Raw genomic sequence first — 13,180 nt, forward strand, 5'->3', positions numbered from 1 at the left:
TAAACTACTCCAACAGAGGTTTTTTACAGAGGTTGGTACTTTCGAGTAGTTCATTTTGTACCAACTTTTTTGGAAGATTTCTTCCTGAGTATTACGTATGTCTTATGTTTGTGGTTCCACACTCTTGATAAAATCACTGTTTGAGTTGTTTTTGAAGGCAGTGTACCTGCGCAGCCCTGCATTTGTCTCATCCCCACTCGAAAAATGCTGCATTGATATTGTGAAGACCTTTTTGACAGTTTCTTATGGGATTTAAATTGAGGCTCGATAAAGCCGAAAAAAGAAAATTCATTTTGTTCATTATTTGTCGAGCAGTTGGACAGAACGAGATACGGAGTACTATGGGGCAACGTGTATCAGAAAAAAAAACGGACGAACTGTCATTGTAGCGAATTCGAGCACATATCGAGCAGTTTTAATTGGGTCCTAAAATTTTACACGGTTTTCTGATTTTTATATATAAGCTGAAAGAGTGCAATTTTCTGAGCAAAACGTGATTTAAAAAAAATTATTATCGTTTTTCTTCGATTTTTAAATGAAGAATAAAAAACTGCTCGAAAGGTCTTAAATGACAGTTCTCCCATATAGCCCCATATAGTACATGGGCAGAATGTCATTCAAGACCTTTCGAGCAGTTTTTTTAATATTCATTTCAAAATCGTAGAAAAACGATAAACATTTTTTGAAAATCGCGTTTTGCTCAGAAAACGCGGCTTTTTCAAATGATATATAAAAACTGGTATAGCTTTAGGACCCAATTCGTGATTTAAAAATTAAAGGACAGCGATAGAAAGTTTTATGAAAATTGAGTTTTGCTTATAAAATGTAGTTCTTTCAGATGATATAAAAAACTGATATAGCGAAACAACCCAATTACATATGAGAGTTCGCATGGGTGCGAACAGCCTTCAAAATATTTTTCAATGCCCTCAACGCGAATCGGGTTCTTTAGCTATATCAGTTTTTTATATCATCTGAAAGATCTGCATTTTCTAAGTAAAACGTGATTTAAAAAAAATTATCGTTGTCCTTCGCTTTTGAAATCACGATTTAAAACTGCTCGAAATCTGCTCGAAACCGCTACAATGACAGTTCGCCCATATACTAACTGTCATTGTAGCGATTTAGAGCGAATTTTTATTCTTCATTTAAAATTCGAAGGTTAATGATATAAAGTTTTTGAAAATCACGTTTTGCTCAGAAAATTACACTTGTTCAGATGATACATAAAAATCGGAAATCCGTGAGTAGCAAAACAACCCAATTCACACGGATCTACGAGCTGGGTTGGTTACCCGATCAACCACACTTTATGCACCTTTTTGAAACGATAACAACTAAAATCGATTGATATTGATTCAATACTAATCGAAAGCGATCGTCTTCGTTTCACAAAGAAACTTAAAGAGTAGTTGGTCGAATAGTGACATTCAGCAGCGAAATCCCTATTGCTGTTATGCCCCTCAGTTGTTTATTGATTTTGAATACATTTTATTTTCCGTGCACGCTACTGTTCGTAATTTGCGAAATCATCTGTCAGTCGAGCCAAACATAAATGCTGATGGATAAAACTTTTCATTTTTGTAAAAGAAAAAAAAAGTTTTACGGTGAAGAATTGAAAAGTTCTGTTAAAATAATAAATATTTTACCGTTATTTGTGTTCAACACTATTGGTGCAGCTTACTGGTCAAGCATTATCAGGTATAATTTCTTTAAATTGCATCAGTGAAAAATGAACTGATGACATCAACCATATTTTGCCCACGGTACATGCAGTGAAAGCAAACGGAGTACGTCTGCAACAATCATCAATCCGGTGAACATAACTCGACCAGGTAATGAGTGAAAAACTGCTAAAAGTTGGACAACGCATTGAAGTTTCCGGCAAAGATGTTCGGGGCACGATTGCCTACATAGGGATGACCTCATTTGCTGTAGGCAAATGGATTGGTGTCATCCTGGACGAACCCAAGGGAAAAAATAATGGATCGATCAAAGGGCAAACCTACTTTTCGGTACGTGTTAAATATTTTATTTTGGAAACAGACTAGTATTACAAAATATATTTCCAGTGCGACGAAAACTATGGCATGTTTGTGCGACCAACGCAACTTGTCTTTCTGGACGATGCTGGAAATCCTATCGAGAGTGCCGAAGTACAAACACCCGAAGAGAAGCCCCGATCACGGTTAAGCAGGTGGGTCAGAAGCTTGGCTATTGTAAATGCATTCGATGTACCTTATGGTTACACTAACCTTTTTCTCTATCTCTTTGAGCATAGTCTCTGCGTATTCAGTATCGCCAACCGTAAATTATACATACTATCATTCATTTAGTCGTATGATTTCTTAACAATTGTTGATTTGGTTGATTTATTCGTTATACTTTTACTTCTCTTTGCAATCTATCTATTGATGAAATATGTTTTACTGTTGAAACAATTGCTTAATTCGAACTGTAAACCAACCGAATAAAACCCAAATTTGATTATGTATTTGCGCTAGCACTAAGCGTACCTCCACTAAACCGAAGTAAGTGATCAGTAATTTGTGTATTCATTTCTAATCGCAAAACCACCGTCACAAAAGCCGCTAATACAAAACGATTTGCCATTTTGTTCAGTAACCAAAAATAGATGATAGCCAGCATCAGCAAAGCTACTAGCATTTCACACGTTCGTCCTTTCGGAGTGTTTCATTCCGCCGTTGCGTAGACATAGACTGCATACCTTCCATCAACTGGCTTGTTTCGTACGATTTTTGTCTTTAAAGCTTCCATTCTGTTGTTATGTTTCAAACATTGTTCTTTTTTGTGTTGGTTAACCTCAGCTAATTGAAATGTTTCTGCATACAAACAACATTCAAACATTGTATACGTTTCTAATCTGTATGTACTGCACAACTACTAATTCCCCATTGTTGAATTAGTGCTGGATCGGTTCGTTCACTAGCATCGATGCCGGGATCAACGACTTCCTTTGCAGCGAAGCCAACGGCGTAAGTGATCCTCAATCAGAAGACGTATATTGTATTGCTTTTTTTTCGAATGCGTAGCCTTGTGTTGCGGTCATCAGTCGATTCGATGACTGTCTGATTGTTTAAATGCGAAATAGAAGTTAAACGTGTGCGTCAATTCGACAACTTTAATGTTAAAGCTGATCTCGGAGTCCGTTACTGTGTTTGCGACATGTACTTCTTATTAGTTTTGCAGCTAACATCTAATATATATATTAACCAGCTCTATTTTTCTCCATACGCTCCCCTAATTATGTCCCACTAACTCTGATCCTACAACACCCAAATCATCGACTGCTCGTATCACATATGAATAAAACCCTTTCATGGACCCAACCCGATGGCAATTGGCTAACCTACTGACCCGAAACGAAGTGTACGCCGTAAGTCACCCGTTAAGCAGCCCCAATCGAAGCGCGCCTCCATGACCATGACACTTTCATCGTCCAGGTTAATTGATTTGTATAAATCTTACTACCATTCTGGTTGTGTTATTTTTGGCTTATGCGTTGATGTTACCGCACATAGTTATAAGTTTACATTGTTCGAAAGTTGTATATATAAAAAAAAAGAGTTTGTACTTAAACACACGCCTGTCTTTGTTTGGTTCGCTTTCTTGTACATTGTTCGTTCGCTTCGATCAGTTTCTTCACGCGTCTATTTCGCACTGTTACCAGGAAATGTGATTTTCCACTTATCGTTGTTGTGTAGTTCAAAAGATTTAATCCTGGATGCCAATGTTAAAACATCTCTTCTATTTAACAGCTCTCGTTTGTCTCTTAACCGCAGCAGCAGTTCACTGGGTTCAAAGACTCAACTGACATCGCCCGGCAATGAGCGACCAGCCGGAAGCTCATCGATTCCAACTCCGGTGTCCTCGATTCCAACCATGATGAAGACCGGCGATCGTTACGAATCTCTGCACAAATCGCACATCAGCCCACCGGAATCGCTGCAGGCTTCGAAAAGGGCTTCGTTCATTGAAACCGGATTCGTGGAAACCCTGAAGCCTCAGTTCACACCCGGACAATCACTGACATCCCCTTCACCGGCACCTTCTACTGAGGACCGTATTCATTTGTTGCAGCTGCAGCAGGAGATCGAAGACTTGAAAACGCAGAATAAAGACTTGGTAGAGAAGCTGGAGACACTGAAGATGCGTCGTGCCGAGGACAAGGATCGTTTGCGAGAGTTCGATAAAATGAAAACGCAGTACGAACAGCTGGTGGAATTCAAGAGCAAAATTATGGACGCACACTCTCAACTACAGCGCGATTTTCAGCGCGCCAAGCAAGAGGCTAAGGATGCGATTGAAGCTCGTGACCTGCACTCGGAGGAAATGGCCGAACTTTCGGAGAACGTTGAAATGATTACATTGGATAAGGAGATGGCAGAGGAAAAAGCTGATACACTGGCACTTGAGCTGGAAACAGCGAAGGAGCGAATCGAGGAACTTACTTTGGATTTAGAAATATTGAAGACAGAAATGCAGGAGAAATTAGGCTCCGGTGGTGGCACTATTGGAGATGGCGTTGGAACGGGAGCGTCAACTTACGAATTTAAGCAGCTAGAACAGCACAATGCTAGACTTCGCGAAACGTTGGTTCGTTTGAGAGATTTATCGGCCCACGAGAAACATGAAATACAGAAACTTGAAAAAGAGTTGGAAACTAAAAAATCGGAGGTTACAGAATTGCAGCGAACTAAGGAGAAACTGTCTAGCAAAATCGATGATCTTGAGGCTCAATTGAGTGACCTTCAGGAGCAGGTAGATGCGGCTCTTGGAGCTGAAGAAATGGTAGAACAATTGGCGGAGAAGAAAATGGAACTAGAAGATAAAGTGAAGGCTCTGGAAGAAGAAATAGTCGAACTTGAAGCTTTGGAAGAAGTACACGAACAGCTAGTGGAGAGCAACCATGAACTGGAGATGGATATGCGGGAAGAGTTGGACATGGCTCATGCCGCTAAGCGGGAAGCTATTCGTGAAAAAGATGCAGCCCTAGAGACTATTGTCGATCGCGATCAAACAATCCTGAAATTCCGTGAACTGGTTCAACGACTTAACGACCAATGCCTGGAATTGAGAGAAAAACTAAGCCAAGAATCGAGCAAAGTGGTTAAAGACACTATTTCGGAAACGATTGACTTCAAGCAAATGTTCGCAGAATCGAAAGCCTTCACGAGGGCAATCGATCTGCAGCTACGACAAATCGAGCTTACTCAAGCGAACGAACATGTCAAATATCTTACCGCATTCATGCCGGAGATTTTCATGGCTCGTGGTGGCGATCACGATGCCATCCTTGTTATTCTATTAGTATCCCGAATTGTGTTCAAATCGGGCATCATTGTTAGCCAAGCGAGGGAACGCTTCTCAGCGGTTCCGCATATCGATCGCAGTGCAATCGTCAGTGGACACGAAGTGTATCAATTCCGATTCCGGTCACGTTTGTTGCATCACGTACACAACCTGCAAACCGTGATGCACCAGTTCCTGTACGGACTAACAGCCTGTCAGGCGGACACGTTGCTGAAGATTGGTGCTTCCTTGCCTGAAATGCAGGCCCAGGAGAAGATGGTGGATGAAATTGTGGACCTTCTGAAGGCCAACCAACTGGATGAGAACTCCTCCACGGACAGTAAGTTTTGATGTAAAATTTGTTTATAATATAACCATTCATATGTCTTGTGTTCTCGTAGATCTAGAGAAATGTGTCACATTCTTCAACGCGATGTACTTAGTGCTACTTTCCGGTGAAGATTTACTTAACGAAACTCAGATTGTGCGGGATTGTACTGCTTCTATCTCGGCGGCATGTGATTCTATCTCAACCGATGCTAGTGTTATGAAAACACTGATCAGGGTAAACATGTAATTTAGCACCAAAAAAAACGTAAATTTTTTTATTTTTTACAGGGTGGCGATGAAACCAGCGATTCTGGCCTGTTAATGCAGTACATCACTCAAAATGTTGAGTCTGTCAAGCAGCAGATAAAACTGGTGAAACGTCGCTTGCCGCAGGACGTTGCTGTAACGAAGTGCAATTTGTCGATGAACACTTTACAGAACCTGAAAAAGACAGCCGAATCGCTCAACAAGCTTATGAGTGTCATGTTCCTCAGTGCCAAAGAGATCATGCAAATGGTAACGGCCGATTCAGAGACAGAAGTTTCACTATCGCACGATAAGCTGTGGGACATTTTATCTAATGCCTGCGAGAAGATTTACGAGCAGGACGATCTAGGCCCCGCACAGAACATTCGATCAGTATTAAGCAAAACTAGTACGGACATGAGTCAGCTGGCACAATATCTGCTGGATCATGAGTATGAAATTATGTCCGGCACTAACGCCAAACCGGAGGAGAAACCTGTTGCACCAATCATTCTCCGCGCGCAAGCCGTCAAAAAGCAGCTCGAAGAGACAAAGACGCTTACAGCAACGCTGGAGAACCGAGAGGCTGAAATTCGACAGCTCAAACTTGCTGCTAAGTTGAAACAAAGTGAACTTTCGGAAATGCAAATCCGTAAGGATCTAGCTGAGAAGAAATTATCGGTTCTGCAGCAGGACCACGAAATCAACACCGCCAGATTACAGAAGCAATTCGAAGAAGTATCTCAACGGTTGGAAAAGTACGTGTTCTGTGTATGGTTTAACAAACTTTTTGATAATCGAAAAACTTTCGTTTCAGGAAAGAAAAAGATTTCGAGGAAACCATGGACCATTTACAGAACGACATCGATTCACTGGAGAGTGAAAAAATCAGCCTCCGCGAAAAACTCAAATCCTACAGCTCAAAGAAAGGGGACCTCAAGACTACCACTGCTTTGGGTATGTTCATTATTAAAAATGATTCAGCTATAATTGTAATTTTAATTTAACTTCCTCGCAGATATTTCCGCCAGTTCACCGTACATCGCTCAGGAGTTGTCGCTGCTTAAAAAGGCCTTCAAGGACGAACGCTCCGAGCGGTTGAAGATTCAAGCGAACGAGTACAGGAAGATCCTCAACGGCTTGGAGCCACTCCACGTGCCGCAGCCTAAGGACAAACGCATCGAGGAGCTGGAGCAGGAAGTCACCAAGGTGAAACACGATTGGATAATGTCGCTCGTTCAGGGAGCCGAGCTACCTGTGACCAAGACGGCTCACGGTAACCTTTCCAAAACTATCGCGGACCACGAGAACCACCAGAAGCAAAATCAGCAGCAGATAAAAACGAAAGCCGAACGTTTGGTGTGTGAGATTATGAACGAATACCTCAGCCGGAAGCCGCACCGGGCGGCCCGGGGTGATTTTGCCGCATTCCCTTCGGCCGAGTTGACGTCGGCTTTCAAGATGAACATCAAAGTTTAAGCTGATTTGCTACGTAAGTAATGTTATTACGCAATATCAAACCGCCTGAGCTAACTAAAATGTGAACTTATTCGTGAATAGTTGTAATATCGTTATTCTCTAAAATTCTGATCGGTTCATGTTTAAAAGACATTTTGTTTACTATATTCAACGCAGAGTGGATCGCTTTCTATTTATTTCTCTGTAGCGAAGCATTATAAAGTATACATTGCAGAAAAAAACGAATTATTTGCTATTAGAAATAATAGAGAAAGAGCTGACAGTGCTTTCACCGCATTACGGTTTACGAAAGGTTTCTCTGGACGTGATAATTTTACGGAAAATATCACGTTGCTTGTTTCGGCGGTGTGCAGGTGACAAAATTATCACCACTTTTGTGCTACCAATGCGTGTCGAATGCCACGCAGTGTTACAAAGAAGCTACTTCGTTAGCAGAAGTAACTTTTGGAAGGAATTCAGCTGCGTTAAAAGTTAAATATTGTTTGGTGTCAACATTTTTCGACTGTTTTAAACACCTGCTTATGCTCAACACTAAGAAGCGTCGACAATTACCTATGAATAAAAAAAAGACTACATAATTCGCATCACAGCTTAAACTCAAAAGCAAGAGACATAGATCTGTGTCAGAAAGCATTGTAGAAAGAATTACATATTTAACCTTTCTATAAAAAGCACTAGAATTATAAAAACAATCACGAGAAAACAGGCATTCATCTGCCAGAAGATCCAAACAAGGTTAAAGACATTATTCTGTCTGTTTTTTCGGTTAGTCTCCGCCAATTAATCGACCTCATTCACACCACACGGCTCTCAGCTGAATACCTACTGTTTTCGATGGTTGTTCTTTCGATAATCGTGGCAAGCCTAGTGCTTCATTAGCTTGACAATATTCGCCTGCACCAAAATCCATTCTACGACTTACAGCCCAGTTTTTGTACGCAGGAACCTACGCCCGAAGACTTCAGTCGGCCGGTCCTGCATTGACCATCATTTATTGCCGTAAAATACCACTGGGGGAATTATAAGTTATTTCTGGATTGTCCATAATGGATTAGCGATGATGCTACCGGAAACACCAGCATAATCAATTGTCCAACTCAATTGATTCTGGTTCGATACCGAAGGAACAATCATTAAGAGAAGAAAATCGGCTTTCACAATATTCACCAAAGACTCCGAAAACAGATTATTTTCGTTATCGACAGGTGGATTCATTTAGATATAAAACTTTATTTTATCATTTCATACAGAATTTATTTTAATCAATCTTTTTCTTGTTACGATTTCAATGCTAGCTGTAGTCTAGTCTTATGCAAATGCACAAACAAACTCACACTTCTCGCGTAGATCCTCTTCAAACTACTACTGGAAACGCATCACGCTTTCTTACATACAATCAGTCGTTATTGAGAAAGAAAAATACCTAACGAAAAGTAGACGGAATTCCCTAACCTGTCAACCGCAATTACTTGTCGGTTTATGCTCGAATCAAATGAAAGGCGCGCTTATCGTCTTTCTCGGACTAATTACGCGAAACAAAAGAGAAACTAACAACAATAAATTAGACCAAGGAACGTCTCGCCCGATAGATGCAGTACTCTGTGTGTTTTGTTCATTAAATCATAACTTTAAGTTTATTCTCTTCTCATCTGAAAAATAAGATGAGATATCAGACGCCCCTACTTCTCGATCACTCATTCATTCACCTACTCACACAATTGAAACTTCTGAACTAAAGGATTCTCTATCCCGTTTGCTATGCGCTAATAATGAACGTGGCGCCCATGATGGGCTCTCTCAGCTTTCCGTTACCTAGTCGGGTTTGACCGAGCGATGGAAGGGCTAATCACTAGTACGAGGGACAACGAATCTACACTCTAGTTTGCAGTAGCTCACAGTTCGTCCTTGAGATCATCATCCTCACCACCTGCTGGGGGCGGAGCACCACCACTGCTGGCGTACAGTTTGGCAATGATCGGTTGAACGACATCTTCGAGTTCCTTCTTTTGCTTCTTGTATTCTTCGGAATCGGCATCCTGGTTCTCGTCGAGCCACTTAATCTTTTCGTCGATCGCCTCCTCCATCTTGCTCTTATCATCATCGGCAACCTTGGCACCGAGCTTATCCTTGTCTCCAAGCTGGTTCTTTAGACTGTAGGCATAGCTTTCCAATTCGTTACGTGCTTCGACACGCTCCTTCAGTTTCTTATCATCGTCGGCGAACCGTTCAGCATCCTTGATCATACGATCGATATCTTCCGGAGTAAGGCGATTCTGATCGTTGGTGATAACAATCTTTTCGCGGTTACCGGTTCCCTTATCCTCGGCAGACACTTGCAGGATACCGTTGGCATCGATTTCAAAGCTGACCTCAATCTGTGGGATACCTCGTGGAGCTGGAGGGATTCCAGTCAGATCGAACTTGCCGAGCAGATGGTTGTCTTTGGTCATTGGACGTTCTCCTTCGTACACCTGAATGGTGACGGTATGTTGGTTGTCCGAGGCAGTCGAGAAGATTTGCGATTTCTTCGTTGGAATGACAGTGTTACGGGGGATCAGCTTAGTCATGACTCCTCCAACGGTTTCAATACCCATAGTCAACGGGTTGACATCGAGCAAAACGATCGCTTCAGTATCCTGTTCACCGGACAACACTCCAGCTTGGACGGCCGCTCCATAAGCAACAGCTTCATCGGGATTGATGCCTCGAGATGGTTCCTTTCCGTTGAAGAATTCCTTCACCAACTGTTGGACCTTAGGGATACGTGTTGAACCACCAACCAAAACAATTTCATCAACGTCCTTCTTGTTCATATCGGCATCCTCCAAGACTTTCTGCACCGGTTTCATGGTAGAGCGGAAGAGATCCATGTTCAATTCCTCGAACTTGGCACGGGTTAGAGTTTCGCTGAAATCATCACCCTCGAAGAACGATTCGATTTCGATGCGCACCTGGTGGCTGGAAGACAGAGCCCGCTTAGCCTTCTCCACTTCGCGACGCAATTTCTGGACAGCACGAACGTCCTTGCGGATATCCTTGCCCTTCTTCTTCTTGTACAATTTGATGAAATGATCCATCACGCGCTGATCGAAATCTTCACCTCCCAAATGGGTATCTCCGTTAGTAGCAACGACTTCAAACACACCATTATCAATGGTAAGCAATGACACATCGAAGGTACCGCCTCCCAAATCGAATACCAGCACGTTCTTTTCGCCGTCTTTCTTATCTAGACCATACGCAATAGCCGCAGCCGTGGGTTCGTTGATGATACGCATCACATTCAAACCGGCAATAACACCAGCATCTTTGGTGGCCTGGCGCTGAGCATCGTTGAAGTAAGCAGGTACAGTAACGACAGCGTGAGTGACTTTCTTGCCCAGGTAAGCTTCGGCGGTTTCCTTCATCTTGCCCAAAACCATAGCGGAAATTTCCTCCGGAGCGAACACTTTGTCTCCCTGACCGGTGGAAACCTTGATGTGTGGCTTAGTGTTCTTCTCGATCACCTTAAACGGAAGCAGCTTGATGTCGTGCTGAACTGTCGTATCGGTGAACTCACGTCCGATCAACCGCTTGGCGTCGAACACGGTGTTTTCCGGATTGGTAGTCAGCTGGTTCTTGGCTGCATCGCCAATCAATCGCTCACCATCGGCCGTGAATGCCACGTACGACGGGGTGATACGGTTACCCTGGTCATTGGCAATGATTTCCACGCGGCCATTCTTGTATACACCGACGCAGGAGTACGTGGTACCCAAATCGATACCGACGACGGTTCCGTAGTCTTGTTCCTTCTTCTCTTCGGCAGCGTACGATAGTACGGCCAACGCGGCCACCAGGGCCAACGGTACCAGTAATTTCATGGCGGCGGGAACTCTGGAAAATATAAAAGGATGGCTTAGATATTATGAGCTAATATTATTTGGACAATTGTTGGAATCATTATAACAATATTACTTCTAGGTTTTAAAAGCTTATACACTTAAAAAAAAAGGACTAACAGCTCAATACGTCAGCAAATTATTTGACGCCTCAACAAAACCATAAAAAGACATATTTATCACAAAACCGTTGCATTGATCCAGAACTTGTACTTCAAAGCAATTTCGAGAAACATGTGAATGTTCGAGCAAGAAAAAGCCAATCGTGGCCATAAAAAAATAGGCCACGTCAGATGATGTCCTGTATTGAATTTTACACAGGAGTCTGGTACACTAAATTAAACTATTTAAGTAGACTATCTTTTTACAGTACCCACTAACGAAAGAGATCTTTCACTTCAAAAAGAAATTACAGACAAAAAAACTTGCTTTTATAGGTTATTAAAGGGGAGGTACCGTTAGTTTTTATTGACCTCAATTTGCTAACCAAAAGGCGTGCCACTGATTTCTGACTTATTGTTTTGTCATCACCACTTCAATTGAACTTATATCCAACTATTCTCATATGAAAATAGTTTTCAGTTCTTCTTTTGTACAAAATGTACCTCAAGGAAAAACGATTTTACAAATCTGGGAGAACAAAAAATCACTGTTACCTATTGCAGCTTTCAATTAAAACAGACAGACGGATCTGAGATGGTACTGCATACATGCACAGCACACTCATCCGGTTTTGGGCTACGGCCGGATCGAGAGAAAAGAACACGTCAACCTTTTCCTATTACGATCGCGTGCTAGTGGTGGTGCAATATCATACAACAGTGTATGTGTGCTTGACGTGCCACCCAGCTTTATCTCTTTACATGGTTTGGTAGCCACACTGCTAACACTACTGCAGTTATGCAAAAAAAAAAATGTATCCAGATTTTGTGCTCATTAATCGGGCAGTTTACGTATTACTAATTTAAATAAAATTTTACTGTGTTGCTTTATTTATGAAGTACATAGATAACGATTCTCGATTCATTTGATAAATTCATAGTTTGAAATAAAGTGAAAGTGCGGCCTATTTGTTTTGAAGGTTAGGCCACGTAATGTTCAAAGTGAAGTGTGACTGAAGCAGCTCGGATCTATCCCGAATTTTCACTTTTACACACGCACACTTGCTCACAAGCAACACATTACAGCTTACTCGAAGAAAAGTTCTAGAAACAGGATTGAAAGTTTTCCATCATTGCTCTTTAATCCATTAAATTGCTGAATTTCATTCAAATAAATTTGGAAAACAATCCACTAACGGTAACACTTTTCTTCGACGAATGAAACAAGTTAAAATTTGAATAAAACTTACATCTGCTCGGGAAAATTTTGTCTAATCCTCTATCACGAATGTAATTATTCCTTTCAAAGCACCAAATATTCAACGGGAAATTCCTTATTCTCTCACTGGTCTATCGTGTATAAACTTTCACTCAATTACTTGCGAATATTACTTATTAACTTGTCACTTCAAAAAACCGTTCTTTTCTTGTCTTGCGTTCGATTGATACTACACGGTTTCGGTGCTCCGAGCGGTGATTAAATGGCCTGCGCTTCGAGAGCGGTTTTCACCTTCACTCCGAAGCCGGCTACCGTGGACCAATCAAAAAGCACCACGACCGGCAAAAGCGCGAGTACGTGTTGTTTGGTATTGAAGGTTGTGTGTGCTTGTGGTTGGTAACTATACGGTATCAGAAGCGGCGAGACGTGACATGGAGCGCGAGAGTAACGGTAATAATCGGGATGAGAGAAAAACTCAATTTCTACTCCTACTCTAGCGTAAAAAATTGAGAGAATTGATGAATGAAAGACGATGCTCTTGTTGTGATGATGTGTTATTTGCTTTTGCAATAGGAGTATTTTGTTGTTACACTGCTTAACATCTCCAACAG

At 41.7% G+C, this 13,180-nt stretch overlaps 2 protein-coding genes across 10 annotated transcripts; one reads left to right on the forward strand and one right to left on the reverse strand.

Annotated features, from left to right (window-relative positions):
* The first annotated feature begins 1,535 nt into the window (after positions 1-1,535).
* Positions 1,536-7,593, forward strand: LOC129732759 (dynactin subunit 1). 7 transcript variants are annotated; one of them, XM_055693952.1, is made up of 11 exons: positions 1,536-1,701; positions 1,777-2,015; positions 2,073-2,197; positions 2,505-2,531; positions 2,928-2,996; positions 3,390-3,464; positions 3,780-5,653; positions 5,715-5,878; positions 5,932-6,647; positions 6,707-6,846; positions 6,908-7,593. In XM_055693952.1, exons 2-11 carry the CDS (start codon positions 1,839-1,841, stop codon positions 7,366-7,368), a joined length of 3,828 nt encoding a protein of 1,275 aa, XP_055549927.1. In that variant the 5' UTR covers positions 1,536-1,701; positions 1,777-1,838; the 3' UTR covers positions 7,369-7,593. The 7 variants fall into 7 exon arrangements, with proteins under 7 accessions (XP_055549927.1, XP_055549929.1, XP_055549928.1 ...); XM_055693954.1 differs by lacking the exon at positions 3,390-3,464; XM_055693953.1 differs by lacking the exon at positions 2,505-2,531.
* Positions 7,594-8,578: 985 nt separating this feature from the next.
* LOC129732762 (endoplasmic reticulum chaperone BiP) lies at positions 8,579-12,031 on the reverse strand. Of its 3 annotated transcripts, none has more exons than XM_055693959.1 (2): positions 11,906-12,031; positions 8,579-11,244 (listed from the first exon to the last, which is right to left on the reverse strand). In XM_055693959.1, exons 1-2 carry the CDS (start codon positions 11,974-11,976, stop codon positions 9,261-9,263), a joined length of 2,055 nt encoding a protein of 684 aa, XP_055549934.1. In that variant the 5' UTR covers positions 11,977-12,031; the 3' UTR covers positions 8,579-9,260. The 3 variants fall into 3 exon arrangements, with proteins under 3 accessions (XP_055549934.1, XP_055549936.1, XP_055549935.1); XM_055693961.1 differs by lacking the exon at positions 11,906-12,031 and adding an exon at positions 11,855-11,873; XM_055693960.1 differs by lacking the exon at positions 11,906-12,031 and adding an exon at positions 11,706-11,838.
* Positions 12,032-13,180: the final 1,149 nt, after the last annotated feature.

Source organism: Wyeomyia smithii, chromosome 3 (genome assembly GCF_029784165.1).
Source record: "Wyeomyia smithii strain HCP4-BCI-WySm-NY-G18 chromosome 3, ASM2978416v1, whole genome shotgun sequence".
Taxonomy (NCBI): domain Eukaryota; kingdom Metazoa; phylum Arthropoda; class Insecta; order Diptera; family Culicidae; genus Wyeomyia; species Wyeomyia smithii.

Excerpts from the sequence above, each read along its gene's own strand:
- LOC129732759 (XM_055693952.1), top strand. The coding sequence starts at position 1,839 with ATGAGTGAAAAACTGCTAAAAGTTGGACAACGCATTGAAGTTTCCGGC. Across the intron at positions 2,532-2,927 it reads CGTACCTCCACTAAACCGAA|TGCTGGATCGGTTCGTTCAC; the intron begins GTAAGTGATCAG and ends TTGTTGAATTAG. Across the intron at positions 3,465-3,779 it reads ATGACACTTTCATCGTCCAG|CTCTCGTTTGTCTCTTAACC; the intron begins GTTAATTGATTT and ends TCTATTTAACAG.
- LOC129732762 (XM_055693959.1), bottom strand. The coding sequence starts at position 11,976 with ATGAGTGTGCTGTGCATGTATGCAGTACCATCTCAGATCCGTCTGTCT. Across the intron at positions 11,245-11,905 it reads TTAATTGAAAGCTGCAATAG|AGTTCCCGCCGCCATGAAAT; the intron begins GTAACAGTGATT and ends TATATTTTCCAG.